General features: G+C 35.6%; 1 protein-coding gene and 1 long non-coding RNA gene across 2 annotated transcripts; one reads left to right on the plus strand and one right to left on the minus strand.

Moving 5' to 3' along the window:
* Positions 1 to 1,900: 1,900 nt before the first annotated feature.
* On the plus strand, positions 1,901 to 18,160 carry LGSN (lengsin, lens protein with glutamine synthetase domain). Its single transcript, XM_090136150.1, has 4 exons — positions 1,901 to 1,930; positions 8,621 to 9,692; positions 15,215 to 15,393; positions 16,845 to 18,160. Exons 1-4 carry the CDS (start codon positions 1,901 to 1,903, stop codon positions 18,042 to 18,044), a joined length of 2,481 nt encoding a protein of 826 aa, XP_089992276.1. The 3' UTR covers positions 18,045 to 18,160.
* A 1,377-nt stretch (positions 18,161 to 19,537) lies between these two features.
* LOC149919162 (uncharacterized) lies at positions 19,538 to 24,659 on the minus strand. Its single transcript, XR_016464821.1, has 3 exons — positions 24,585 to 24,659; positions 24,172 to 24,223; positions 19,538 to 20,164 (listed from the first exon to the last, which is right to left on the minus strand). It is a non-coding gene; the product is annotated as an uncharacterized LOC149919162 (long non-coding RNA).
* Positions 24,660 to 25,391: the final 732 nt, after the last annotated feature.

A 25,391-nucleotide genomic window follows, 5' to 3' on the forward strand; every position in this document is an offset into this window, starting at 1 on the left:
GCAGTGATTATTTTCATCTCTTCTTTGGAAAGAAAAGAAAAAAAATCCTGACTTCTAGATTTAGTAGCCAGAATTAGAAACAATTGTAAAACACTGTGAAGTGAGAAGCTGGCAGCTAGCCAGCAGACAGCTTCCCTGAACTGTCAGTTATCTGCTGCCATAGCTGTCATAAGCGAGGCTGTATCTCTTTTTTAGCTATTGAAGAGCTGCTAATGGAATAATGAGCAGTTTCCACTTTCTCATTAGTGCATAGTCATCATAGTATTTACGGAGTATCTATAGTTGAAATATCAAGTGATCATTCTGTTGGTCTCTGTGTTGTAATTCCAAAGTGTCTGGGATTTTAGATTAATATTTGGAAATTAATGGCTGAAGCCCAGCATATTTACATTAAATAATTATGTAAACTCATGACATCAATGCTATAATCTAAAAGAAAAGGAAAATTTTGTGTAAACCTCTGCCTCTCCTACAGAGAACATGCTTATTCTCCTAGGGCTCCCTCTCCACTGATGCCATAAATAACATATATCCATGAGAATATTAATCTACCAAGTACATACACTTGATGAACTGGATTTACTAATAAAAATATTAGGTATGAATTCGTGGCAGTATAAGCTGTCAAAAGCATTTTTAATACATTACATTGCTAGAAGTTTTATAAGTAAGCTCATTTTTTGAATACTGATAAACTTGCAGAGTCACAGAATTGTTGATCTGCTCTGATTTCTGACCAGTGGAGCAGCCTAGGATGAAGACATCCATAGCAGTTGAGTAGATGGATTGCAGAGTTGAGAACTCTGGCCTTTCGGTGCCTCCAAGATGAAAAAGGATTTTCAGAATCATCTTCTGGAACTTGAGCACTTAAAAAGTTTACTGAAGATGCCTGAAATTTTTGTGAACTGTAGTTCCTAACCCACACTCATTATTTGTATGGGATAATTTTAATGAACTGAACACTTTATTTTTAAAACCCAAGAAAGATTGCCAAACCTGTTTTTTTTTTTTCTTTTTTTTTCCTCCAGGAGTAAATGTCATATTAACACAATACTTAACGCAATTTTTAACAACCATCAGCTGCCAGGGGCTTGCTGTAAGCACACACATTCATCCTCTATTTTTATGTCAGCTAAAGGAATTTAGATGAATGAAAAATCAGTTAAACACGGTCCTTTAAATCCATGTTAAACCCGACAACTAAAGAGGTATAAGGAAAACAACTTAACTATCTAATCCTTGATATATTTTTAGAGACTTGGAACAAAAAAAAGACCCTTCTACCTAAATCTACTAAAACCAGATCTATCAGTATTAATTAGCAACATGTAAACACCTTGATTGACAGTAGAGCACTGCACATTGCTCTTGCAGTGAACTGTGTCTTTCAAATTCCTACCCATGTGTCCCAATAACATACTGTTGTTACAATGCCACATAGGTTTTATATCGAAGGAGCCTAATAATAGCTTCTGTTCTAGAATGAAAATGGTTTGCTACAGGACAAAAAACAAAAAACAAAAAAACAAAAAAAAAAACCAAAAAACACAACAAAACAAAACAAAAAAAAACAAAAAAACCCACCCTTTTGGGAGGAGAAAAGTGCAGCAAAACAGTTTTATATTCAGTTGTATTTGTTTCCACGTAGGCAGGCAGCTAATAATGTACATTTGTCAGTTCACTACTTCAACAGTGTTCCAGAAAACAGTGCTCCTGGCCATGACACATCAGGGCTGCTTTCTATGGTTTGTCATTTGAATGGCTTTCTGGGAAAAGAACATTACAGCAGTTCTGTTTTAACTAACCTTTTTTGTGTCTGTGCCTATAAATATGAGATGTCTTTCCACTACTCTTTTACCAAGCCATATCTAATGGTGACTTGAACTAGAATGAAGTGGACATGAACAAAAAGGGAGATCTCAGTCAGCAGGTAAGGGACTGACAGAATGATTTCTGAGCAGGTAAGCTGATATAAAATACTTTTGCACCTGCTTCAAGATTTTAATCAAGCAAATACTTTGTTGTGCTTTATACACAATTTTCTTCATGTGTATGTGTTGCGTATGGTCTAATTCTGCAGCAGACACAGATCAACTGAAACAGTTACTTGCCTTAGAAAGCAAGCCTAGCTCATTTTACCTTCTCATGTCTTTCTTTAAAGAGATTATGAAAAGTAACAAATAGTGATCAAAAATCTGATCCCATTAATATTTGTAGAAAACCAGATTGGCTTCGTTAATATGAATGGAGCCACTACTGTTTGTTGATTAGAAACTGACTAAAATTAGAAAGCGACACTTTTGAGTCAATCTACAGAGCTGGGTGAAGTTGGAGATGCTCAGTTTTCATATAAGTGCTCGTTAAAGTTGATTCTTGTCCAAGCATTACAATAAGTACTTTCAATAAAGTTAAAAATACCTGTTATTTTGGGTACAGTCCAAGAGATCTCTTTCTGAAAAACATGAAATATAAATTCAATTATTTAAAATACAAATTCAATTAAAAATGCTACAAAGATATAACATAGCTTAGAAGTAATTGTGCAGACAAACATCCAAAGGCTACTAGAAGTTTTTATCAGGATGAAGAACTGGATACTTTTTATGCCAGAGATACATCTGCTCTGAGTCACTGGCTGCTTCCTAGACCATCTTTGTATATGAAATGAGTCACAGAAATTAGACATAAAAGTCTTGTAGATCATTAAGTCCATTTCCTTGCAAATATCTTCCAGATGAAGAATCAGTCGTGTTAAATGGACCCTGTTACTATATCTCATTTACACTGTTGCAAGTTGGAGATGGCACCACCAGTGTTCTTTTCTGGTCCAAAATTATCTTCATTTTGAGATTCAATCTCACTTAAGGGAATTTTTTTTTATGTGGTGCAGGTGGCATAGTCCAAGGGAAGTACTTTTAAATAACTTTGCCACAAGGACTATGCTGCCTTGAAAAGTTAGAGAATCAATGACATTGAGAAGTAAAACTACTAATTGCATGTGTAGTACAAAGTCTTTGGATAGGAACAGCAGACAAAAGCAGAAGTCAGATGTAAAAATAGGTGAGCTAAACTCATTCATTTTCCCATGAAGGACATTAATAATCTTGAGTGTATTTACAAGTTTCAAAGCAGGAAGGAGACTCTGCCTCTGCTCCTAACGTTACTGTCATCTTCCTGTAACCTATGGTAAGATTGTGCTTCATAGCTTCTCTAACTGCAAAACAATCACACATACCTAATATTTATGCACTTGCAAGTCCTTCACTGTGACGTTTCTGTAGTAGTAAATCACTCCCTGAGAACGACTTCATCAAACATGGTCACTGAGAGAGAAATTAGTTACAGCAATATCTTGACAATGTGCTGCAATCTTCACAACTCTAGCTTACAAACCACCAGCATCTGCATATAGTACTGCACACTATTTTATCACTACATGCAAAAAGCCAGAATCCCTACATGCCCACAGTAACTTCCTGGAAATGTCTGGGTTGTTCTCTGTAGCTCTCTAAGTCCATGAGTCACATTCCCTTCTGGTATAAATCTGAGTAGCACCAGCAGCTCTAGAGAAGCTGCATTAATTCCCAGCAGCAGAAAATTAGTTCCAGCTGCCTGTGCTCCTTCACTGCTTCATTGCTGGGAGGCAGCTGGGCAACCCTTTCCATCTGCTAGGAGAAGAGACAGAGAAAAAACTTGAACATGGGCATGCTTATTTTATGCACACTACTATGTAAAGTCTTAAGGAACACCTCTCTTTAAGACTTGACTTTTAGTTTCTGAGATTTGCTACCACATAAAAACATTAGTTACACTTGACCATGCCAAACAGAAGAAGCTGTAAAGGGTAACCTGATAGCAGCCCAAGTGGTTCAGAGAAAATTCCTCAGCATTTAAAAGTTGGTTTACTTTTGAAAGTAATCTTGAAAAATGCTAAAACAGTGTGAATAAGGCAATTGTTGACATCATTTGAACAAGAGCTTATGATTTTTTAATACTGGAAGTTAGTCTGGAAACAGTTCATGTCACTTCATCAACTCTGATTTTTGTGATAGAAAAATCCAAGTGAAGCAGTTTAAATAAATAACACATTCAAATGACCTTATGGTTGTTTTTTTTTTTCACTTTTGTTTTTAGCATCTATATTTCTTTGTTTTCCAAATCTTTGTTTTCTACATCTGAGTCAGCACATTTTGATGTCTTAATGGCCTTTGTAAAATGAATCTTTTATTCTCAAAAAATACTTATTAACAACTGAGGAAGATCATCACAATTTGACCTCTTAACGTTTATTAAATAATGGCTAAAATTTGTTAATAATCTGAAAGAAAAGTGAAAACAAAGGTGTGAATAGTACTGCAGTGCAGTTTACTGAGTAGGTGCATCACTTCTTTGGATAGCCAGTAGCAGGTACATTAGTTATCTTGTTGATTATGTACATACAGAATAGCTACTGCTAGAGTTGCACTGTTTCCTCTTTCATTTTCCTTCTACAACACTTTATCCACAGTTACATAGGAAATGTTTTAAAACATATTCCTTCAAATGCTATGGTGTGAGTTCCTTTTTCTCATTTTCCTGTCTCTCTTCATCAATACATTGCTCAGAGAAATTTATAAACCCCAATAGTGTTTGCAGCCTCGCCTAATGTCAGGAAGGAAGAAAAAGTAGGAAAAAATAGAAGTTTCCTTTTGCAACATCTGACTTTGTCCGGCAGTACACTGCAGATATATTTTGAATCATTTATAAAATCCTTTTGAGGCAAATGTTCAATAATTGTCTTGGACTTTCACCTGTTCCACACACCAGAAGTCTCTGCGCTTATTATTCCTCCCAAAGGCAACACTTTACATTTCCAAATGTTCTTGGCCTACGGAGTGGTAGGTTACAGATGAACTGCCTTTTGACAGCACTGTATTTCATGATACAGTTAATGTTCCACTTCAGTGCTTGTACAAAGCTTAGAAGGGAATGCAAACTGATTAAGATCAATTGTTTTAGATGTATGGCTTTTGCACTGCCACAAGATATTAAATGTCTATCTGCTGTGGAAGCCTGAAAGCATGCCAGAAGTGGCAGGTAGCTGGGTTAAGTAGAGCTAGCAATCTCATCTGCAAAGGGCTGAAATATCTGCTTGCTTGTACTATCCTGTATTCTCTCCACTTCCCACCTGCCATTATCATATGGGAGCTGAACAGCAGGATATTGTCTTGTTCTCTTTATTTGGTATAGTTTCCTAATACACTGCTGTAATACATGAGTGTATCCCAGAGACACTGTCTGTAATATAAAGACATTTTCTTGTTGTTGGTCACAAACATCCAGACTCTTATGCATTCAGAGCAATGGAATAGGTATCTAGTAAATACAAGTAAAGCTGTTATTTGCATGAGTTGAAATTGTCCATAACAGGAATTGGTGTCTATTCCACCCTAGTCTTCCTGCCTGTTCTAGGACTTGCACTGGTCCACTTCTACCAAAATGGAAACCCTTCCCCAGCAGATCTCCCACATCAAGGGGATCAGCACAAGTTGCAGCACTGGAGCAAAAAGGCCTGATGGAAGTCGGGGCTCATGTAGCACCAATACCTATCAATGACAGTTTATAACAGATACATCTTTTAGAAAATGTAAATTTTAATTTGTTGCATAGTGCAGCATACACTGCATAAATTTTGGACCTTGTATTTCTGGCAAGAATAATTGAATCACCACTTGAGTGTTCACTAACTAAGAAAGACAAATAAATTTCAAAAGCTCCAAGGCTTTTGACTGAGCACGCCAGTAAGTATTTGAAAACAAACAAATGAAAACAGAATGATGCTGAAACAAATGATGGCTAAAAAAACTTTTATGTAGCTTTAGGTTATCCTGTTACTGCTGCCACATGGCAAAAAAACGTAGGAGCATTTGGTAATGACATTAAAAATAATTAGAACTTTTACCGTGTTAATGCCGTGACTACTTCTTTTTACTTTCTACCCAGCATGATTCCATGAAATTAAGACATGATCACTCTCCAGCTCACCTGTACTGTAGTTCTTTCAAGATGCTACTTTACTTAATTATCCTGTCTTCCGTAAAATAAACTTTCTATAAATAATAAATTAAGGAGAAAATTCTTAGGTCATATTTCCCAGGTGCTTCCCACACCATACTGGACTTTTTCTGACTGCTGACACCCACATAAACTGCCAGACAGTAAGGCTATGTTGTGGCTCATGCTTCTAGAATCATAGAATCATATAATCCTGAGAGCTGGAAGGGACCTTTAAAGGTCATCTCGTCTGACTCACCTGCAATGAACAGGAACATCCACAACTAGATCAGACTACCCAGAACCTGGTCCAGCCTGGCATTGAAAGTCGCCAGGGACAGCGCCCTCTATTGAGTATCTTGGGTAAAGTGTAGATTAGTGTAGATACAGTGTTCTCCGTAAAAATGTAAATTTTTTTTTTTTCTTTAAAAGTAAAAATGATCATGTTTTTTAGAACAATAAGGCAATATCCCTTTCCTATGAAAAATATCTAATGATAAAATTGCAGCACCATAGCCTCCAATTCTGTAGAGAAAACAAACTCTTTTCAGAGTACTATAAGTACATTCGTTATTAGAATTTTGTTAAAAATAAAAATTTCCATCTCTATTCAGAAAGAATTTGTTTTGGTAAAGATTATAATGTGGGCCTGCTATCTTTTGTTCATCAAAACGTTTAACTGAAAGGGCAGGTTTCTGATGTTCTGCATTTGTTACATGAACTACTCTTTGTTTGACTCAAGATGTAAGTAATATACAAAATGATGTATTAATCTTCACCATTATGTTGAATAGTTTTTCAAAGATCTGTTAGAGGAACAACTGGCAAAAATTGAGTCTACCATTTAAATTGTCAATAGTGATCTTTAAGCACAGAATACAGGAATGCATTATAGGGCAGAAATGCACATATTGTAGTTATGGTACTGGTTTCAAGTTATCCAAAGAAAACAAATGACTTTTGAAGGCTTCATGAAGAAGAAATCTGAAAATTTTATGGTGGCAGTCTCTGCCACAAAGGATGCTTCTTTAAATATTTTTCATTAACTAATTTGAAACGTCCTTACTAGAGAGCTGGCTATTATCTGCTTTCTGCACCAGCAGGAATGCCCTGGTGAGCCCTGAAAGAAGCTGTAAATAAAACACACTGCAGAGATTCAGAGCAAGGGGGAGAGAGGAAGGAAATGTCTCTGCAAGCTGTTTTAAGAAACAAGTTCGATGCCTTGCTGAGTGGGATAATGATGGAAAATAGTATAATGGGTAAAGAATAACACAGAAAAATTGAGATAATAATGATTATAATGGAAGCCACATAACTGTTTCCTTCCATGTACATATCAGATGCTGCTTCCTTTTCTTCTAAATGTTTTTGTCTGCCATCAGAGGGGTCTATTGCCTTACCCAGACGGGCATTCTGCTTTTGTGCAGATTGTTTTTTCTTCTGGAAATTCAGAAAATGTAGAGTGTGCAGATTATTCCTTTGTGGAAAAGGTAAAGAATAGTCTGATACAGAGGATACCTCTTTGTTTCTCAGTGATTTTACAGCTCTCAGTTCCAGCCTGACCCAAGCAAGCCAAGAACTGTTGGCAATGTTGCTGAGTTTTAAATACATGCTTGAGGATGTATTCATGACAATTTGTGACCAAATATGGAGTGATTTCTTTGTTGGTTAAACAGTACTACAGAACCACAATTATGATGTCAGAAGATGGAGAATTTGATACCTACCTTGATATTTTGTGAAATAATTAATCATTTGTGATATTAAAATCTTTGCTATTTCTTATTTTCTATCCTTTGTTCTTTGCCTTGTCATCAGCAGATTAATCATACTAACGGAGAGACGATTCAGGCACATAATGATATTCATTGGGATAATAAAAACATATTATTTTTTCTACTTCCTCTTTGCACCATCTCTATTTCTCTTTGCACCATCTCTATTTTTTTTTACATCTATTTTAAAATCTGCTCCCAGCACTAAATCACATAAATTGCAAAAATAAAAGTAAATTATTTCTTATTTCTTATTTCTTATTATTTCTTATTTCTTATTATTTCTTATTATTTCTTATTTCTTATTTCTTTCTTGCTTGCACATCTAAACATGGATTTGCTCATTTGACTACTGCCATGGGAGTTTGGTTATTTAGCCAATTTAAATTGTGAAATTCATTTAAAAATGATTTATTTTCAGGTTTCACTTCCCATACTTACAAGAATTGGTACTGTTCCATGTTTTAGGGCAATACATTTCCTCTATTAAAAAACAACAACACACAAAGCTATTTTAACATACATAAGAATAAACATAAGTGTGATTACTACAAATACTTTTTTCCCTCACATTTAAAGAGTACATTTGCTTGACAAATTATGTCACACTGTATGTTTTAATCTATTAACTGAAATCTATTAAATCTGCCTGAAAATTAAATTATAAAGATACTTTCACCAGCTTTATTCTAAAACTTAAGAAAAAGAATTCAGTGAGAAAATCTTATCAAATCTTATCCAATCTTAGTGTAGTAAAGTATTCACAGAGATCTCTATAAGCAAGAAGTCTTGGAAGTGCTACAAAGTAAAAGCAGCTGGTGGTAGTACTCCCTTTCTCTGTTCTGTTTCGCTCATGCATATTATTTGGCTGTATATTTTATTGCTGGTTACAGAACACAGCTGGAATTGTCAATGATGAAGTTGATGGCAACAATATATGTAGTTTCAGAAAGAAAAAGGGAATCAAGAGTACCACAAAGCATGCTCCTCTATTAGAAAATGAGAAGGTTGAGCCATCTCTCACCTCAAAAATACCAGATCCTCATCCTCTTCAAGGAACCATTGTTAGTTCAGGACCACCACTGCATCATTCTCTTCAAAACCTGACTAATTTTCCTCTGGTAGAAAACCACAGGGGGGACAGAGGCAGTTCCCATTTTGGCAGCAACGTGAAAGAAGACATGTCTGGGGAAACACATGACATCCCAGAAAATGCTGACAGTGGGAAAATAGCAATAGAAAAAATGCAGGAGGGGACAGAAACATCAGGTAAAACAAAGCTGTCCGTGGGTGCACAATCCACAAGCAACACAGAGAAAGTTGAATGCACAGAGACAGTGTGTGAAGAAGAGGACAGTGAGAAGACAGAGCATAAACAAGAGGTCTGGGGCAGGATGGATGAAGAAAACAGCAAGTTTCATATGACAAAGATGGGTTCCCTGGAGAGCACTGCAACCACACGAGGGAGTGATGCTGCAGTATCTTTCACACCTGGCATTTCTAAACAAAGTCTACAAGAGCTAAAAAAACTTCTGAGTGAAGGCCCTCTGCCTGCCCATGGGACCATTTACAAAAGTGGGTCAAATGGCACTGTTAGTCAACAAAACTTGAAGCCCGTGGAGAAAAGAGCTGAAAAATCAGGAAGGCCCTTTGAGACTCTTAGTCTCCATTTTGGAAAAGAGAATCAAAAGTACCACAGTTTTCTCAAGGAGGAAGCAGGGCAGCAGAGCAAACCTCTGCTGGTCCTCAGCTCTGCGGATTCTGATCAGCCGCAACCAGCAGGAGGCGAGGTGGATCAGCCATTCCTGAAAGAACCAGAAACTTCCATGAGTGCCGAAAGTTCTGCTCCTGAGATTCTGTTTGACTCTTCTGCAGGCAACTCTGGTAAGGATATTTAACCATCACCCGCTGTACTGTTAAATAATATGTTTCTATTGTTTTATGCGGTTTTGTGATGTTGCAAAATTTCAGCAAAATAGTCAGAACTAGAGCACAAGAAAATCGACACTTGTGTGACAGGGATGGATCAGAAGTTGTACCCTACGTCTATGCTGTATTTTTTTTTTTTTTAAAGTAAGGCTTTTACAAAGCCATGCTGCCAAAGACTGCCATGCACAAGTGGCAATGTCTTGTTCACTAAAACTGAGACATTTCCTCATTTAAACTGAGCACAGGCAACATTTCCCAAAGGTCTGCTAGGCAGCGTAGAACTCTGAAATTACTTGGCCTTCTTAAAATTTCCTTTTTAACATTTACAGAAGAGGAAATAGGCCCTATGTGCAGGCGGTGTTTTCAGTTATTAGCTCTATTAGAGAACTAGAATGCAAAATATCTAATATGAAAAAGAAAATGACACAGAGAACTTCCTCTTCATGATGTTCAATAAGTTCATTTTGGAAGTGTTTATAGAGTAAATTAATTGCTACTAATAGGCTGTGTTTTCTTTGACTAGTAAAAACTAAACTTCTAGATTAGCTGGGTCAACAAATTGAAAACTACTATAAGCTATAATAATGTGATGAACTTAAGCAATTAGTTGCTTTGTATCTATTCCAGGAAGGACAATAAAACCCACAAAAAATTGCCAATTGAACACGTATCAGGTTAATAAATTCCTGGGAGCATCAGATAATATTATAAGTTTTTCAGGGTATTTATGATGCTCTCTGATTTATTCCAGTGATACAGGAAATATGAATATTTTATCTTCATTAATAGATATTTTGTCAATCATTACTATACAACAGAATGCAAGACAATATTAGTATACAACAGTATTAAGTTATCCTGCTCTCTTGTTCTGCTTTCAGATGTTGGAAACATGGCTATGGGTAATCTGTAAAGAATCTGAACGTATACCTAATTTTGTTAGCTACAGAACAGTTTTTGACATATTGTGTTAACAAGTTTGAACAAATTCAGGCAAGATATCCATGAATGGTTGTACATCAAAACTAATTCAGGGAACTGAATGAGAAATTAACAGGCCTGAAAAAAATACTTTGTGCTCAAACCTCTCTTTCTTAGAATATGCAGCTCAAAGGATTATTTCTTAGACTGCTCTGCATGCTGTTCCCTTACAAGGTCGCTTTTTTATTCTTGTTCTTCTGAAAGACCAACAAAAATCACTGACAAATTTAGATTACCACTGTTTTCTCATTTGCTGTCTTCAAAGCCAGAAAATACATTTTAAAATACAGGAATAACTGTTCTTCATTATGACACCATTTAAAAAGTATAAGGAATTGAAGAGATTAATTGCAGATTCCACAGGGAGATTTCATCCAGATTTTAGCCACTTAAAGTGTCTAATCCAAGCTCATTATTTTATCAGTAAAAAAAGGCAGGAATTCTATCTTCAAAGAGGTAATTAGAGGTTTTTGAGAAATTGGCCTCTGGAGTTTGGCTTTCTACCCAATGGGGAAGAAGTCTACATGGTTAGCTTAGATTATTTGCCTTGCTGATTTGAAATGCTGGAAGCAACCTGGATTTATTCTTATTCTCTGTCAATGGTGATAACAACTGTAAGAGATCTATAGATGAAAGCTAACTTTGAAGGGAGATGGGGTAAAACTCTTTTTTTCTCATCTAAAACAAACTTAACAGTAACAATTTTGGAATCTCTGAGCTTTGGATTACATTTGGCTTTTACCTAACAAATTGTATGGTGTTGCGTACAATTTAATATTTCCATTGCTAATTTTTTTTTTTTTTTTTTTTTTTTTTTTTTTGCCTCACAGGCTCAAAACCCAAATATTTTTCTTTAAAGCAAACCAGAAGTTCTAAATCCTTTATCTTTCATACCAATAGCTGAAATCTCTTCTTGCTGTATGACTCTTTATGATTGTACTCTTTTTTTCTTGGATCAATACAACATAAGATCCTATCTTTCTGTTTCATTATGTCCCCTTTTCTGTAAGATTCAACTCATGTGGTGGTAAGCCAGTCATCCTGCAATGCTGCGAGCAAAAGAGGTATATTCAGACAGTAATTCTTCCTTACTAGTAGAGATATCCATTTTCTTTCTAGTAACATTGCAGTGTTGCCAGAGTAATTAGTTTAGACCTTATATAACTGAAATGGATTCTCTACTATTTCTCTGCAGCTACCTCTCCTTCTACAATGTACTAAAGAAGAGTTTAATCTACATTGAACATTGTGCAAAGGCTTATTTTCCCTAAATAATCTTGCATTCCATTTCATATGGTGCTCTCACTCATTTTTATATTATCATTTGTATATTTTATAGATTTTTGGAGTAGCATTTGTAGTCTTGCATTATTCATATATATTTTTAAATATGTGTAGATAATTGATATATATTAATAACTAGTTTGTAGTAATTAGAAAACAAACACAAGTGATACCAGTTGCTTCTCAGTGGAAAAAACAAATAGAACCACAGAGAAATAAACATTAAATGTTTTCCTGTTTACTATTGATTTGATATAGATATCTAGAAACTATGACATACATGTAGCAATTTTCTTTATAAAAGAAGTTCAGTCTGGATTTAAAAATGAATTTTAAAATGAAAATCTGAACCCAAATTTGAGCATCTTGTGAAACTAATATATATGTTTCTGTTAGTAGAGTTTATGAATTGAAAATGAAAATGTCTTTATTTCTAAAGTCCCAGGGAAACTTGTGAACATACTTCTCCCTCAGGAGAATGTGAGACTGTTAGACTGTGCATCTATGTCTGCTACATTTGCCTAACATTTATTTATTTTCTACCTTATCTACAGTAGGTGGTGCTCTAGATAAAGTTTGTATGAATTGGGAAAAGAAAAGTACTTGGTTCCTAACTACTCTTTTCCAAACTTTCTCCATCACAAGCTGCATGGACTTAGTCTAGCGCAATTTAAATTAAATTACTGATATTAATTTTAACCTCATCATCTAAAAAGATCCATCACTAATTATAACAAGTCAAACCTGAAAATACAATTCTTACTTCTTCAGCTAATTGTTTTGATTTTCTTAATGTTGTTTAACATATATCACCTTTAGAATTTTTCTATTCATTTATGACATTTCATATAATACAATTATGGAGTAATGCATTTATTGAAATAACAACTTTAGCTTGCAGACAATGCACGTATAACAAAAAAATTACTTACCTTGTTAGATGTTTAAATAACGTATATCAGTAGCTTTGCATTCTGAAATGAATTCATCTATCATTACTATGAACATATATCACATTTATTTTTCACTTTGAAATTACTATAAGTTATTTATCTCCTAGGAAGACTGATTTACAGGATTATTTGGGTAAGAGTTGAAGTTGTTTTTGACAAATTATGTGCAGATTTTTTCCTGAAAAAATGTTTGTTCAGAAGATGTAAGTAATACATGCAACATTTCTTCTTTATAAGAAATATCTGCAAGCCTTATATCCAAGGCTGTCAGTCAAATATTACTTTGAGTAATACAAAAACATTATGACCTACCTGTGACAGAACTGTAATGTAAACCCTGAATGGGAAAGGGAAATACGTACCATCTTGCACAGGAAGTTACACTTGCAGAATAAAGGCTCTAGCACCGCTTTTACAGCCGAAAACCTCAGGCTTCTTACCCTGGAGCTGAAGATGCCACTTGTAATCCATAGGAAGATCTTCAGAGTCTTTTTGAGCTCTATCCATCTGATCAGTAGCCACAGTTTATTATCACAGAATCACAGAATTGCCAGAGTTGGAAGGGACCTCAAGGATCATGAATCTCCAACCCCCCTGCCACACGCAGGGCCACCAACCATTCCACCTAATGCTAGACCAGGCTGCTCAGGGCCCCATCCAATCTGGCCTTGAACACCTCCAGGGACGGGGCATCCACAACCTCCCTGGGCAGCCTATTCTGCTAATAGACTGCTGCTTGGTGCTCAGATTCATAAGGAAATCAAATCTGTCAATTATCAGAAAATATTTATGTTGTAAAACAAAATGGGATGACTGAAGTGGGATTCAAGTCCTCATTTCTTGGATGACATACATAAAATAATGTTAATTTACATATATTCCCTGCTCTAGTTGTGTCTTGTCAGCATCTGTAACAGTGTGAGTAGTGTTGCACAAAATTGAACAGGACTTCCTACTCAATGTTTATCTCTTTAAGGACAAGTGCCCCAGTGCTTTTGGAGGACAGAGTAAAAAGTTGTTTCCATAAGCAGCTCACAGCTGAAGCAGATGAAAAAGAGAAGGTGTCTGTGACAATTTTTTTTTTCGTGGTTTTACTTATTTTATTTATACTATTTTTCCTTTGACTTTGTTTTTGCTTTCACTTGTTATTTATTCCTCAGGGAGCAAAGTTATTACTTAATGTCTCCTTACTTTAGTATCCTAGCAACCTCCTTGCTCTCTGAAGCTGGAGATTGGTACAGCAGCATTCAGAGCTTCCACAAAGTCTGACTGTGGAAGTTTGCTGCCTTCTGAAGGAATGGTCAGACAGCTTTGTGCTGGGCTATTTTGCTGGACTCCTTGCAGATTTGCAGCTGGCAGTCCTCGCTGTCCCAATGGAAAGATCAAAAAGATCTGTCTGCTGTCTTCTGCTAAAGGAATTTTACTCCGTTTGTGGTAATTTGCTACTGGTGAGATTAGGAGTGCTCCTTCTATCAGCGATGTAACTTTTGACTTCCACTTGAGGGCTGCTGATAAGTGGCAGCTGTTCCTGATCTACTGTTGGTCTGAATGATTTTAAAAAATTCATCTAGTCATATTCCCGGTTTCCATGGAAGAATGGAGGACTTTCCTCCTACAAAGGAAGAAATATTTTATTTTAAAAAAATCAATATCATATTTTTTGCCTTTGGTTTAGTAAGTTTATGGTAGTAAATAGAAATTAAAATATTTTATATACTTTAACTTGAATAGTAATAATTCTTAGATATGCAAAAGAAAAACAGGCTGAGAAATCAAGAGGTATGTGAAAGGAAGTTACTATTCTTAGGTCTCTAAAGAAAAAAAGACAGGTTTAGTAGATAGATATTATTTTTATTATATTTCATTATCCATGCACTTTTTAAAGAATTTAAAGGAACATAAAATCTGAATTAAATCAACTTTCAGTGGGAAAAGGTTATCTAGTTGCTATTTGTGCTTCTAAACTCACCCAATAAACATACCAAGGTATTCCTCAGAAATCCCTGACTTCAGTGCTCGATAGCCCTGTGTTTTCTTATCGAAAAAACATTCAAGTTACAGACTATTCCAAAAAAACCACAGGATTTTGTATGGATTCTCAGGAAAAAAAAAAGCCTGTTTATTTACAAAAATGTTTTGTGATCCATATCTTTTTCTTAGTTTTATTTTTATACTCTGCATCAGTTTGCTACTACTGTACTTTTTAGACAGCAGCGTTCATTATTTTTTTTTGATATGAACATTCCTCTTCACTTATAGCATCCAGCAGAGAACCTGATATAAACGGCGTCGGAATTCCAAGCCTCCTTCACCTGTTCTCTCACATTGAATTTATTAAACAGCAGATGGCCAGGGACAGCATACAATTCGTCAGATTTGAATCAATAGACCTCCATGGTGTGTCAAGATCAAAGAATGTTCCTTCTCGCTTTTTTCATGTAAGTATTTTGGTTTCTAGGTACACCTAGTGTTTTCATTGCTCTGTCCTTAATTTACACGACACACACACACATATATATGTATATATATATATATATATATATTTTATTTATTTTTTTCCTAGTGCTAGAAAAATCTCAATTTTAGAACAAATCATCTGCTCCTTTCACTTGTTATTGTTCCAAAAGAATGTGGACACTTTTCCATCACTGTAATCATCTATCCCTTGGTTCTCAAAAATGATAATTCAATTAAATATGGCCAGTAATTTCTCTTCTTTGCACTTCTAGTAAACTCTTTATCTTTTCAAGTTCTACACAGTTATAAGATTTAGATTTATTGGATATCATAAATTGCAATGAGAAAATTGTAACCACTAACAGAAAGAAATTGAGTAAATTAAAATGTCTTTAGCTATTAGAAATGTTATAGTAGTCAATCAGGTGAAAAATATGATTCAATAGCAATATTTTCCATACTGATGGTTCATTCATTCATTTTTAGAGGAGCCATTATTTACAGTTTTAAGTATTTAAACAATATTCCATCTAGTTAGGAAATATTTTCTCATCTCTGAGCTTTCCATTTTTAAGTTCATTCTGTCTCCTCTGTTCCCTTTCCCATGGAAGGATAAAGGTAAAATGTAAATATGAGCCAAGTTTCTCTTGACAGTCACATAATTGCAGCTTTCATCATCCACTGGTTTTGTTGTAAGTTGTAAAGGCACTTATATTTCATTTATGTAAGTGGAAGTTCTCTGTTTAAAGAGAGAAAGTAGAACTAGGAGTTTATGCTGTTTGCAATCTAAGAGGGGAGTATTGAAACAGAATAATTTCTCACTTGAAAATGCTATGTATGTTTTGGTTTTTGTTTGATTGGTTTTTTTCTTCCCCAACTCAATAAAACTACAAAATGAGAATTTTTGGTTTAATTTTGCATTTGAAAAATGGTAAGGCAAGTGTTATGGCATTTAAAGAGAAGTGGCAGCCTGAATTTCATCATTAGTCTTTTATGGTCACTTAGCTCTCTGTAAAAAAATGCTTAGAGAATGCTAAAGGCTCATAAAGTAATTATAAATAAAAGTTTGACTTGCAAAGTTTGCACATGATGATTCCCATAGTTGTACAAAAAATAAGAAAAAAGAAGAAAAAGGAATACTAAGTGTTGAACATTTTTTTCTACATCTCTTAATGGGAATTTAAAAAACAATCATCAGGATATTTGATGCCAGAATTTTCATACAAATTTTGTACAAGATTGTCCCGCTTCATAGCAACACAGTAATTGGCCACTATCTTTCACTTTCAGTGATTGCTGTGCTTTAGGTGTTCTTTTATGAAAAAATACAACTGTTCTTCCTATAAATCAGAGTTTTATAAATTTTACTTACATAGAAATACCATTCAGTTTTTTTCTCATTGGGTAACTTGTCATTCTGCTCCGTGTTTAGGAAAAAGCAATTCATGGTGTTGCCATGCCCAGAAGTTATCTTGAACTGACCCTGAATCCTAAGGATAATGAAATAGATTATATAAATGCAACCAATTTTAATTGCGACATAATCCTGAACCCTGATTTATCAACATTTCGAATTCTACCCTGGACCGAGCAGACTGCTAGAGTGATATGCGATTCCTTCACTGTGCTGGGCAACCCTCTAATGACCTCACCTAGGCATGTTGCCAAGAAGCAGCTGAGAGAGCTTCAGGACAACGGCTTTTCTCTACACTCTGCCTTCACTTATGAATTTTGTATTTATGGCATTACTGAGGTTGTAAATTCGAAGACAATATCCTTTCCTGCAGCAACGATACTAAATAACCATGACCAGACATTCATTCAGGAGCTCATTGAAGGAATGTATTGTACTGGGGCCAACATTGAAAGCTTTTCTTCTTCTAGTGGGCCTGGACAAATGGAGATCACTTTTCATCCAGCATTTGGCATAGATGCTGCTGACAGTGCCTTCACATTTAGAACAGGCATTAAAGAGGTGGCTAAAAAGTATAGCTACATAGCTAGCTTTTTCTCAGAATCCGGATTCTACAATTCAGGGGCTCTCTCACATAGTCTGTGGGATCTGAATGGCCAGAAGAATTTATTTTCTGCTGGTTATGGAGCTGAGGAGCTCACAGATATTGGAAAAAATTGGCTATCTGGTCTCTTGGCACACTCAGCAGCTATTAGCTGCTTGATGGCTCCTACCACCAGCTGCCGTAAGCCTTATTCCAAATACAGCAAAGAATCAAAAGAGACTGTAAGTGCAAAATGGGCATATAATGATAACAGCTGTGCCTTTAATGTCAAAAGTCATGGTGGAAAAGGCACTCACATAGAGAATAAATTAAGTTCTGCTACAGCAAACCCCTACTTGGTACTTGCTGCTACTATTGCTGCAGGTCTAGATGGAGTAAAGAGGGGACTTAGGTATGATGATGCATCGCAGGAAGAAAACCACATATCTGATCTGAAACCTTCATCCATCCCTCTGAAGCTAGAAGATGCTCTTGTGGCACTTGAGAAAGATTCATGCATTAAGGAAGCATTAGGTGAAACTTTCATCAGTTATTTCATTGCCATGAAACATTATGAGTTAGAAACTGAAGAAATGGATAGTGAAAGGAATAAATGCCTGGGGTATTTTATTTAGAGGGAGCACTCTTCTGTACTGATGCTGTGTAAACTGATGCATATACTGTAGACAAATATATTGAAATCAGTAAATATATTTTAAAACGTTTTAATGCTTTATTTATTGCATTTTCTTCTTTGTATAGTAAATGGCAATTTCATTTTATAGTCTGTACATTCTGCAAAGTAGAAAACTGATATTTATGAAAAAATATTGACAGGCTTTTAGAATACTAGTTTTCATTTTAAGTGAACAGGCCTGCTGGTAGAAAGAAGAAAAGAGAAGGTAAAATGGAAAAGAGCTTCTATTTTGCTGCACAAAAAGCTCTTCAGGGGCTCTGTGAACATTTTTATTTACCAAGTCCTGTCTTCTATTTCTGGTTGTTTCTCAGTCTTCACAAGATCTTGGCAGAAAAAACTCAAAAATACTTTCTTTGCTCATAATGTTTTCTTACATTTCTTCTTGTTTAGTCCCAACAGTTGCACTGTTTAATAGCTATTCCTTGTTCTTCATCTTGGCAAGATGTGCTAATGACCATCACTGCATGTATCTTATGTATTAAAGTGATAAGATTTTTACATAACAGCAGGCACACCGGCTAAACAAAGCTGTACCAGAAATTGCTATAGACATGTATTAAACTTCTGTAGACGTAATAATCTTAACAATTTTATATAGAAGCTGATCCTGATATAGAAGCACATTCCCACACAGGAGTTTCCGAAATCCGATTTCTGATCAATATATATATTTGACATTATTTTTTCTATAAAATAAAGCAGATTAAATAAAACATAAGTGATCTCGCCTTTCCCAGAGAGATCCAGAAATACCACATAAAACTGAGATTTTCTTTTAATTTTATGACTTAGATACCTAAATCAGTCACAGTACTATTTGAAATAGAAAATTGACTAGTTTCCTAAAAATATAATGTTTATTTCAATGTAACAAAAATAAGATAATTCCAACTCTGTGGGCTAACATCAAGAATATTTCTTTCAAAATAAGCAGTTATGAATTTTTGAAGTTGTCTGCATACTTGAACAATTTTTCATGCATTTGCTTCAGAAAGGCAAGGAGAAAAGATGACCACTTCATTCTGCTCAATTGAAATCAATAACCATTGACTGATGTGCTGTTAACATTTCATCACTTGAAGTATTGTCTGGAAATACCATTCACTATTCTGCAAGTCCAAAATCAATGTCACAAACACTACAGTTTGGTAATTTAAACTTGTGCAGTGTTTTAAATTGAAAAAAAAAAAAAAATATGATGACATTTAAAACCTCTAGCTTTGCATAAGATAGTGCTCATTTCCCAGGATGCTACAGTAAGGTGCTGCAAGGCTCTGCATGAGAAATTTCTGTTATTAATAAAGCATCTTTTAATCTTTGCAGCTTTAGTCAGACTATGTACTATGTATACTATGTATATTCTATGACAAAGTGGTACTGCTTTTGACACTCTGTAATATTCATGGCTACTATTTCTACATATTGGTTTCAGCCAGGCTTTGGTTCCATGCCATACAGAAGAATTACAAGGGACATTGCTCAAAACTCCTAAGCTTTTAAAATAGTTAAAGTGTTAAAAATGATTTTTTACAATATCAGAATGATAAAGCCATTATGGTAGTTAATAGTTAATACTATTAATAGTATGCATACACAAGGAAGAAGATATATCAGAAGATGCATGCTAGTGACTCACAGTTAGAATTAGAAATACCATGTAATTAAACAATAGGAACAAAGTGAAAAATGTGTAGAAACACCATGCTATAAAGCTCAAATAAATTTTGTGCTGTGCAATGAACAGTGAAAACATCTCACACCCCTAATTACGATTTGTCTTGATCTATTTTGTGATATAGTGTCAGAAAAATTACATAAAACCTACAGATTCCTCCATACAGTACCATGAATTTGAAAGTGGCATTCATTTAACTATGCTTCAGGTTTTGTAAGATACGAAAACAAAATTTAATTTAGTAATTAACATATCTCCTCTACATCAAACTGCTGACACCATCCACACAAGTAAATCTTCAGTTTTTCTTCTTTCAGGCTCCAGCCAGAGGGCAGCAGTGCACTGTGCAACTTTCCTCTGGGATCTCAAACTCTCATATGGTGCTGCAAAACATCACATAAAAATATACCTATTTATTTTGTTTATGTATGTATGGTATTTCAAAGAATCATAGCACAGTTGCTGAAAGCTAGCACATCTCTTTACCACTTGGTTAGTTAAGCTTAGTATACTGTTGACTTTTCCATTAAAGGATACATTTTCAGACTTCTCAAAACATTATCTCAATTCCTAATAAAATTGTGTAAATGTTTAGTTAACCTAAAGAGATACATCCATGTTTGTGTGTAGGTACATATGCATATAATCTTCATATATATTAACATTGCTGCAACCAAAGTATTTGTTATTTAACAACAGCACTTTGTAACCAAATGTAGGCCACCACTGAAAAGTCTTTCATAGTATTGCCTTATTAAAATGCTGAGGAAAGTCTACTTGCTCAGATGGATTGCCATTTTACCTATACTAATTTATTTCCTTTCCAACTCATTATTTCTTGTCTGCTGTGGGAGAATCATAAATACATAATAAATGCACACCTGTTCCAACTGCCTTTCTGTTCCTGAACACAACTGAGTAAAGGTTTGCAGAACTCAAATGCAGAATTTAGGTTATTGAGATTTAACCATACAGTCTAGAAAATAGTTGGGGATAAGCACTTCTATGTATAATTCTGACTGCATATGTAGTCAGTATTAGTCAATACTCATTCTGCATGTCAACTTCCACACCTCACATTTATCACATATTTAATCTCTACACAAAGTTGCAAGATTCAGGCTTTAACAATCCCCTTCCCTCAACTCTCTTTGCAACGTTCTTTTGTTTCGTTTCCTTTCCTAGTAAAAAGCTCAAATAAGTTTAAAATTATCCAAATGCTTTAAATAAAAAATGCTGCATTGTTGTTGCAAAACATTCATTTGGTCTGAAATTGTGCTCTTTGGAAAATAGAAAAATATGGTCCTAGGATATGGCAGTAAAGGAAGTAAAGAGAAGAGGAACTACCTACAGGCAGTTTCACTAAGCATCTCTGTTATATTTCAACAGTGGGAGAAAGAAGTGAAGAGGGCTGAGTAGGTGAGAGTGCTCGATTTACGTAAGCTCTTATTCACCACCTGAGAAAAGCTCAGCAAGGCAGCGGTCAGGATGTCAGATGCTGGATGAGGAATAATTGGTTGAAGGTGAATGAAACCATGGCTGAAAGAGAAGCCACTTGGATGAGTTTGCAACTGCAGAGCAATTTTCTTTTGATTGAAGGCATGCAACAACTGTTGTTCAATTTAATCTGTAATTCAAGAGTGGTTTTTGATTTCTTTGCTGACATTAAGCTCTCATCGTGACAACGTCCATGGGCAGCATTTTCTGCCATCTCATGCTGCACTGGTAATGATATTTCATCCTGGTAAATGTTATGTCCTTACTTTTTCTTTTTTATTTGACTTATAAAACTTAAGCATACCTGAGATGGAACCTGCTACCACTTACAGGAGATCAGAGGTAATACACAACACTGTTATGTGTCTCTTCACATACACGTACATAGTCTTTCTGTAGGATATCAAGTTGAATTCACAGCTTCTGGGTGCAGGCTCACTCTGTCAATTTTTAGGTATTCAGCTGTGCACCTCAGTGTGGAAGCCAGTTCTCACTAGAACTAACTGGCTATTTGGTGACAAGGGATAAACATCTCCAAAGATAAACTGAGATATATATATTTATACAATATTTAAAAATTTATGTTGCAGTAGTGTTAGAGATGGTACTAACCACAACCTCACTCAAACCTACTTTCTTATACATCATTCAACCACATACTAGATCTATTAGGGATGGGGTTCATTTTCTTAATAGTAACCTATAGGGTTGCAGCCTACAGTGCTTGCAGAGAATCAAGGCCTTATCTGCTTCTGACTCCCCACTGAGTAGTCTGAGGGTAGCCAAGAAGGTGGGACTTGGCCAGGACTGCTGACATAAACTGGCCAAAGACATATTCTATATCTTATGACAATATTCAGCAATCAAAACTGTAATGCAGGTTTTTTTTGTTTGTTTGTTTGTTTTTTTGTTTTTTTTTAATATTTTTTTAATTTATCAAAGTAGACATTGCTTGAAGACTGACTGACCACTGATCTGCCTGTGGAAGGCAATGGGCAAGTCTCCACTCATGCTTGCCCTTCCAGTTCTCTCCTCCATCCTAATGGAGGGGGGCAGAATGAATAAAGAATTAGGCATTTGTTGCTGACCAAAATCAGTTGACCACAAACAATCATTTGAATACTCTTCTTCCTGGTCCAAGTCTACCCTAGGTGAAAGGCAGTGCTAAAAATCTTGGAGATTTTTAAGGCAGAAAGAGAGACATTGAGCAGTTGGAATGCATCCAGAGGAGGGCCACAAAAATGACCCAAGAGATGGAACTTCTCTCCTACAAGGCTGAGAGAGCTGGGGCTGTTCTCCTGGAGAAGAGAAGGCTCTGAGGTGACCTGATAGAAGTCTTTTGGTATCTGAAGGGGGCAGAAAGAAGGATTGGAACATATGCTTTAGCAGAGTCTGTTGCTATAGGGCAAGGGGAAATGGGTTAAAACTAAAAGAGGAGAGATTTAGATTGGACATAAGAAGTTTCCTGTACAATAAGGAGCAGGTTGCCCAGAGATTTGGTGGATATTCTGCCATTGGAGACATTCAAGATCAGACTACAGGTGCTCTGGGCATCCTGATTTTGCTGCGGTGTCCCTCCTTATTGAAGAGAAGTTGGACTAGGTGACTTCTAAGCATCCCTTCCAATGCAAATAGTTCTGCAACTCCATGAATAACGAAGTATGTTAGCAATACTAGAATTTTTGTGAAAAAGTGGAAAACTCTGAGACTTTTGAAACCTGGGAGATTTTAGTCAAACTTAATATATTAGCATGTGTTAGATTTTTTGAAGAAGATGGTCTTTTCTGTATGACACCTTATTCATTCAAATAGAGGCTAATATTTTAATTTAAATATCTTCTGTAGACTTATTAAAAATATTTCTATATAAATATTTCATTGGCTGCAGGTAATTCTTCACCATGCAGCAACAGCAAGTTTAGTTAAAATCCAGTTTATTCTCCAGCAGTGCTAAATGAGCACATCATCAGGGGCTCACAACTGAGCTGCTTAGTGAAATCTTCAATGCCCCCTGGTAAATCACTGTTTCACAATGAAGTTACACAGTCAGCTGCATGATTCTGGAAGCAAGTGCAAAGAGTCTCACAATGAAGCTACACCATTAGTTTCTATATATTGCACAGTAAATCAATATAAATTTACAACAGAATTACACGCTAAGCTTCTCTGTATTATACACTAAATCACTGAGATTCACAATAAGGTTCACCTTTAAGCTCTCATGTGCTGTATCATAAATCACTAAGTGACAGTAAGGTCCAGCAAGCACCTTGCTTTATTTGGATTATTATTATTATTACTGTAGTGATATGTCTTTGACTGATGAATCTAGGTAAAATGGCAAATCCCATTGACTTTAAGGATGTATGTGGAATGTAGACATCTTGGCAGGTTCAGGCAAAGTTGTGCTTCTTTTGGGATGCTCAGAGTGCTGCTTAGAAACATGGTAGTTTTGCAACACAGTGGGATACAATGACTAAAAACTTTGAACTTCAAGGAACAATGAGATGGTCTCTTTAGCTTAGAGTATTCTGCATATTGCCCTATGTGTGCCCACCTCACACTGAGAATGAGCTCATCCCGGGGCTCTGTAGATTGCCTTGTTAATCATATACGTTCATTAAGTATAAATATAAGGCAGCTTTCAGCAGTCTGCTAGAGATATTTTGTCATAGAGTGAAGAAATTTTTTACACAGGAGCTAAATAGTATTTGCAAGGAAATCTGTGGAAACTTCAATTGAAAACTCACTTTGATTTTGTTTAGACAAATGGTTTTAGATCATAGTCACTCATTTCTTTATATAGTGTATTCCATTGCAAGTTTGAGGCAATACTGTTGAGGATATATAGTTCCAGAAGGATTTACACTGCCCAGTGCACACACCTTCTCACCTGGTACTCAATCAGTGGTTCAGGCTGCAACCAAGCAATCCCCATACACCTCCTAATTGCAGAACAAAATAAATAAAATAAATATCCATAAGCTTTCTCCTGTCTCGTGGAGCTATCTAGATCAATCTATGCCCGTAACAGGGGGGCAGTAGGCCCGTGGGCCCCCTAACCCCAAAAATGGAAAGGGAAAAAGGAAAGGGTAGAGAGATGGGAGCTGGTGTAAAAAACAAACAAACAAACAACAAAAAAAAAACAAAACACACAAAAAAAGCAGCAACGATCTAAAGAGGAAAACTTATTTTACTAACTATGATATCAGAATACAAGATAATACAATGTAATACAATCTAATTGAAATTGAGTCTAATAAATCAAATAAAATAAGAGAGAGAGGTTTCTGAAACTGAGCAAACCTGAAGGCACATGGCTTGGAAGCACACCCACACACCCTCTGCCAGGAAGTGAGAGAGAGACGGAAGCTCCTGTCCAAGAGCAAGATCCCATGACTTCCGTGAGGTATCATCTTCTCTTTTGAGAACCAGGTATCTGGAAAGTGGCCAATCCATGGAACCTGAGCATTAACTCTTTAATTACCTGTACTCCACGTGGTGTCATGATGTGGAATACCAACAGCAAAATTACAAAACCATGACATCCTCATACATCATGTGTTCTTTTAAAGACAAGAAATATTTAATAAATGTTCACAGAATTATCCAAGCAGCTCTGTGCAAACTGCCAACATGTGAAGTTGCTTGTCTAGTACATTTCAGAGTACAGCATGTAATCTCTGTAGCAACAAGATGATTCCTAAAATCTCCTATATGTTTCTTAAGTATGAGATCTAATGGAAAAAAATACAGTTTGGTATTTTGCTGTTTATACTAGCCTGCTTTTAGAGATAGAGGGAGAAGATACATTTGATGGCATTTACATGTTAAGCTGGCTTAGTTTATTCAGTTGCTGTAAGTGTACCCCCAGAAATCTTAAAAATAGAAGTTTTTATTGTAAGGATTCTTGGGTAATATAAGAATTTAATATGAAGTTTGACTTTTCCTTCTTGCAAAAATATGGTGCTATCTTTTTAAATTTTTGTTTGTTTTCAGTGTTTTTTTTCTTTTCTTTTCTTTTTTCTCTCTCTCTTTTTTTTTTTTTTTTTCCAGTAAGACCAAATTATTCAAGTGAGCCCATTTGGAACAGCACCGTAGAAACACTTTTTC

The sequence above is a fragment of the Phasianus colchicus genome, chromosome 2 (assembly GCF_987193195.1).
Source record: "Phasianus colchicus chromosome 2, bPhaCol1.hap1.1, whole genome shotgun sequence".
NCBI lineage: Eukaryota > Metazoa > Chordata > Aves > Galliformes > Phasianidae > Phasianus > Phasianus colchicus.